Raw genomic sequence first — 5422 nt, forward strand, 5'->3', positions numbered from 1 at the left:
CACCTATACCTATGTTAAAAATTACTATTTATTAATAAATGATTAAAATATATTTATTGCAGCAAAAAGCTAACGTGAACCAAAGTGATTAAATTAAATTAAAAAACAGAGGAGGTAACTGTATGCCTAGTTCAAACTAACAGTGTATGCTAGGAATAACTATTTTAGAATGTCCCACTGCTATATAATTATACTAACAGTGGTAGTTAAACCAATACAGTTCTATATAGTTTGAGGACTACATCTAAATGGAGAGTATAGCTTAATGTACTGTAGTGTGTGTGCTCAGAATAATATATTTGCTGAGCCAGCTAATGCTAGTATACGGATATATACACACACATATGTACCAGACCAACGGGTTCAAAGGTAAATGAACGTAGAGGTCTGTTATGTTTAGCAGAACAGCTATTTCCAGATCACAAAGTATGTGTCTTGTACTGGGAACCATGACAGAGAGTGTTGTGCTTCCTTTAGAAGGCTCCGAAACACTCTAACTGAGAGAAGGCAGCAGACCTCTCCGATATAGCCAGCGCACTGGGTGGTGACGCTTAGCCTGCCCTACATATGTTTCACCGTTGTGGCTTCATTTAATTTAATTTAATCACTTTGGTTCACGTTAGTTTTTTGCTGCAATAAATATATTTTAATCATTTATTAATAAATAGTAATTTTTAACATAGGTATAGGTGTTCTCTTGTGCGGCTATTAGGGAGCTTTCTTTCTTTTCTTTGCTTATCATTAACCCCATCCCTGCCAGCACCACCTCCGCACTCTTATTGCAGTTTTTGTTCCGTCACCACACATTCACAATTTATTGGTTCTCCATATCTCCATTGGTGTAGTGCGAGGCGCACAACTTGACCTTTTTAGGCCATTCTATCTTCCTTACTATAATATTCACCCCTTTTGCACCTGCGCATCTAATTTACACAGCGCGTAATCACTGCGCAGCGCGGTCTGATTCATCCATTGTGTGAATAAGAAAAACAGATAAGTAAACGTTTCGCGCTAAAAAATATTTCTCCGTGGTAGGTGCGCTATGGGTTCGGGGGGGGGGGGGGGGTCCTGCTCCTTTCATTTGTCCTGGGCCCCATAATGTCTGTTGGCGGTCCTGGTTTGCCCAAACACACACAGGCATCAACACTTATTAACCCCGCGTGAGACACACGGTGTCAGCTTCATTGTAACGTCATGTAAGCAACTTATTACTTACAATTAGCGCCATTATCTGCGGGCGCGGCACCAGCAGCCATCAGTTTAGGTGGCATATAGGGGGGGTACAGATGTATTACCCAGTGGGGGCAAAGGGAATATAATGCCAATAACCCCTATACCCCAATCCCTGTGATATGCACATCGCCCGCTCACACTATTCCCAGGGACCTGTACCCCGAGATTCAGTACGTTATACCGGGCGCCATATCTGAGAGCCCCCTGCTGTGTGCCCGCAGTGTGCTTAGTGTGTTACTGTGTATATATATATATGTGCCTATTCAGCCCCACTTATTCTACTTATTACTTATAATAAAGTGTTTTACTAATCCAATATTCCTAGTCAATAAATGAGGGGCCATTAATATGCTTACTTGTTTGGTCTACAATAGGTTCTGTCCCTGAACCAGTCCTGTTACACCTGACACATACTTTGACCACAGGAGAGGGCGCTGTAAGGGGCTCTTAGGTCCTGTTCCTGCTTTGGTAACAATACCTAAATTCTCTGCTCCGATGACTCATGTAGAGACAGACGGGGGTATTATACGCTCACGGGTATATAGTCTGGTATAGAATTTATTACGTACGTTCCTCTCAATGCTCGTCTTATGTGTTACTGGGACCCCATGTACTGCAGGAACATGCTGAGGTGTATAACACACAGCTGACTTAAAAGGATACCTAACCCCTGAAGTGCAACACCTGTCACATGTCCCCAAACGCCTCATGTGAGCACAGATAGGTAACATGCTGCATATTCTTATAACTACTCTTATTCCTCATATTGTATACTGCAGCCAGGATCTTACAGGGTTAATAGTCTGGGTAACAAACTCCCGCCCCTGTGTGCTGAGAAGGGGAACGCCCCACTGGTTATATGAGAGAGAGGAGAATGTAAGTTTCCTTTCCTGTTGCTGCTTCCAAGCATGGCGTCTGCTGGTCTGAGAGAGGAGCTAACCTGCCCCATCTGCCTGAGCACTTATACCCAGCCTGTAACGCTGAGATGTGGGCATAACTTCTGCCAGGGCTGTATTGGGAGTGTGTGGGATTCCCAGGGGGGATCTGGGCTTTATACCTGTCCTGAATGCAGAGCAGAGTTTCAGGAGCGTCCTGCACTGCAGAGGAACCTGAAGCTGTGTAACATAGCGGAGCGTTTCCTTTCTACTCAGCCGGAGCAGGAGGAGGCTGTGATCTTCTGCACTTACTGTGACTCCTCTGTACCCGCTGCTAAAACATGTCTGCAGTGTGAAGTCTCCATGTGTGAAAAACACCTAAAGAAACACAACAAAGCAGTGGAACACGTCTTATCTGAGCCAACCACTTCCTTAAAGACCAGGAAATGTCCCGTCCATAAGGAGATCCTTAAGTATTACTGCACTGAGGATGCTGCCTGTATCTGTGTGTCCTGCTGCGTGTTTGGGGAGCACAGGGGACACCTGGTGGAGTCGCTGAATGAGGCCTCTGAGAAGAAGAAGGAGAAACTGAGACATGTTCTGGAGAAACTGACCTCAGTGAGAGAGGAGACTGAGAAAAGAGCCCAGAGTCTGCAGGGACACAGGAGAGAAGCGCAAGAAAAAGCAGCTGGGGAGGCAGCCCGAGTCACTGCCCTGATTAGGGACATCAGGGCACAGCTGGAAGTCCTAGAGAAGCGAGTCCTGAGTGAGATCACCAGGTGGGAAGAGCAGGTTTCTCTCCGAGTCTCTGATCTAATCCAGCAGCTGGAAATAAAGAAGGACGAGCTGTCCAGGAAGATGCTTCACATTGAGGAGCTGAGAAACATCACTGATCCATTAACTGTCTTACAGGGACGGGAATCAGACAATGCTGACTTCTGTGATGCTGGGGAGGGGGGTAATGAGGACAGAGAGAGAGAGGGTAATAAGGTCCCTGCTGTAGGGGATTTGTATGAGGTTCGGCTCTCACTGACCTCACAGAGATTAGCTGATATTGTGACTGATCTAAAAGCAAAGAGCGGGTTCTGTTTGCAGGGGGATTCAGGCATATTACTGGATATAAACACAGCTGCTAATCATGTATCTGTATCAGGTGACCTGAAAACTGCATCCTGCTCAGTAACAAACCAGTTACGCCCGGATACACCAGAGAGATTTGAGTATAATCAGGTTTTAAGCAGAAGGAATTTTTCCTCAGGACAACATTACTGGGAGGTGGAGATCAGTGACTCAGGGCACAGGGGGGTAGGGATTTCCTATCCCAGTATAGTAAGGAAAGGAGATCAGTCCCGCATAGGATATAATAAGAAGTCCTGGTGTTTGTACGTGTTGAGTAATATTCATGTAGTGATACATGACACAATACGTACACAGATATATCCCGAGTCTCCCGTGCAGAGATTAGGAATATACCTGGACTATGAGGCTGGGCGGCTGTCCTTTTATCAGCTGTGTGACCCAATCAGACACTTACACACCGTCACTGCCACCTTCACTGAGCCTCTTCATGCTGCATTCTGGGTAGGGGATAATGGCTGGGTCAGAATCAAGAGCTAGGAGTACTGATCCCGGCCCAGCAGGGAACCCATAGATATAGTATATACAGGCATACCCCGCTTTAAGTACACTCACTTTAAGTACACTCGCGAGTAAGTACATATCGCCCAATAGGCAAACGGCAGCTCACGCATGCGCATGTCATCACGTCCTGAACAGCAATACCGGCTCCCTACCAGTACCGAAGCTGTGCGGAATCGGGGAGACTATAGAGCCTGTTACACATGCGTTATTTACATCAGTTATGCACATATATGATGATTGCAGTACAGTACATGCATCGATAAGTGGGGAAAAGGTAGTGCTTCACTTTAAGTACATTTTCGCTTTACATACATGCTCCGGTCCCATTGCGTACGTTAATGCGGGGTATGCCTGTATTGTGTTTGTGGGTTTGTGTGCGCTCTCATTGGCTCTCAAGCTATCCCATTGGCTGACTGCGGGGCGGGCCTTGGCTCTCATTGGCTCTCATTGCCTGACTACGGGGCGGGGCCTTGCTGCAGCCTTGTGGGGGAGGGGGAGGGTTGTGGTTACCACAGATCTGCGCATTGATTGGTTGAATCATTATGATGTCACAGTTTTACACGGGATTCTGGGACTCGTAGTTCACGTCTGTAACTAAAATTGTAACGGAAGAGAAGCAGGACTACAACTCCCAGAAGCCCCTGCAGGCGAGAGAGACCACATGACAAGAGACGGCCAATCTCAATCAGCGCAGTTGTGGAGAGAGAAAGAGACAGAGGGTGAGTAAGTGGGAGAGACATCACAGGCAGACGTGTGGGGTGATTGCACACACAGACAGGACCCACAGCCCCTCACATCTGTCCCTCCCACTGCAGGGTGACACAGACAGGACACACAGCCCCTCACATCTGTCCCTCCCACTGCAGGGTGACACAGACGGGACCCACAGCCCCTCACATCTGTCCCTCCCACTGCAGGGTGACACAGACGGGACCCACAGCCCCTCACATCTGTCCCTCCCACTGCAGGGTGACACAGACAGGACACACAGCCCCTCACATCTGTCCCTCCCACTGCAGGGTGACACAGACGGGACCCACAGCCCCTCACATCTGTCCCTCCCACTGCAGGGTGACACAAACAGGACACACAGCTCCTCACATCTGTCCCTCCCACTGCAGGGTGACACAGAAAGGACCCACAGCCCCTCACATCTGTCCCTCCCACTGCAGGGTGACACAGACAGGACACACAGCCCCTCACATCTGTCCCTCCCACTGCAGGGGGACACAGACAGGACACACAGCCCCTCACATCTGTCCCTCCCACTGCAGGGGGACACAGACAGGACCCACAGCCCCTCACATCTGTCCCTCCCACTGCAGGGGGACACAGACAGGATACACAGCCCCTCACATCTGTCCCTCCCACTGCAGGGTGACACAGACAGGACCCACAGCCCCTCACATCTGTCCCTCCCACTGCAGGGGGACACAGACAGGACCCACAGCCCCTCACATCTGCCCCTCCCACTGCAGGGGGACACAGACAGGACACACAGCCCCTCACATATGTCCCTCTCACTGCAGGGGGACACAGACAGGACCCACAGCCCCTCACATCTGTCCCTCCCACTGCAGGGTGACACAGACAGGACACACAGCCCCTCACATCTGTCCCTCCCACTGCAGGGTGACACAGGACCCACAGCCCCTCACATCTGTCCCTCCCAC

At 49.1% G+C, this 5422-nt stretch overlaps 1 protein-coding gene across 1 annotated transcript; it reads left to right on the plus strand.

Annotated features, from left to right (window-relative positions):
• Positions 1–2126: 2126 nt before the first annotated feature.
• On the plus strand, positions 2127–4530 carry LOC142486433 (E3 ubiquitin/ISG15 ligase TRIM25-like). The gene has a single exon (XM_075585026.1). It carries the CDS (start codon positions 2142–2144, stop codon positions 3723–3725), a length of 1584 nt encoding a protein of 527 aa, XP_075441141.1. The 5' UTR covers positions 2127–2141; the 3' UTR covers positions 3726–4530.
• Positions 4531–5422: the final 892 nt, after the last annotated feature.

Source organism: Ascaphus truei, unplaced genomic scaffold (assembly GCF_040206685.1).
Source record: "Ascaphus truei isolate aAscTru1 unplaced genomic scaffold, aAscTru1.hap1 HAP1_SCAFFOLD_864, whole genome shotgun sequence".
Classification (NCBI taxonomy): domain Eukaryota; kingdom Metazoa; phylum Chordata; class Amphibia; order Anura; family Ascaphidae; genus Ascaphus; species Ascaphus truei.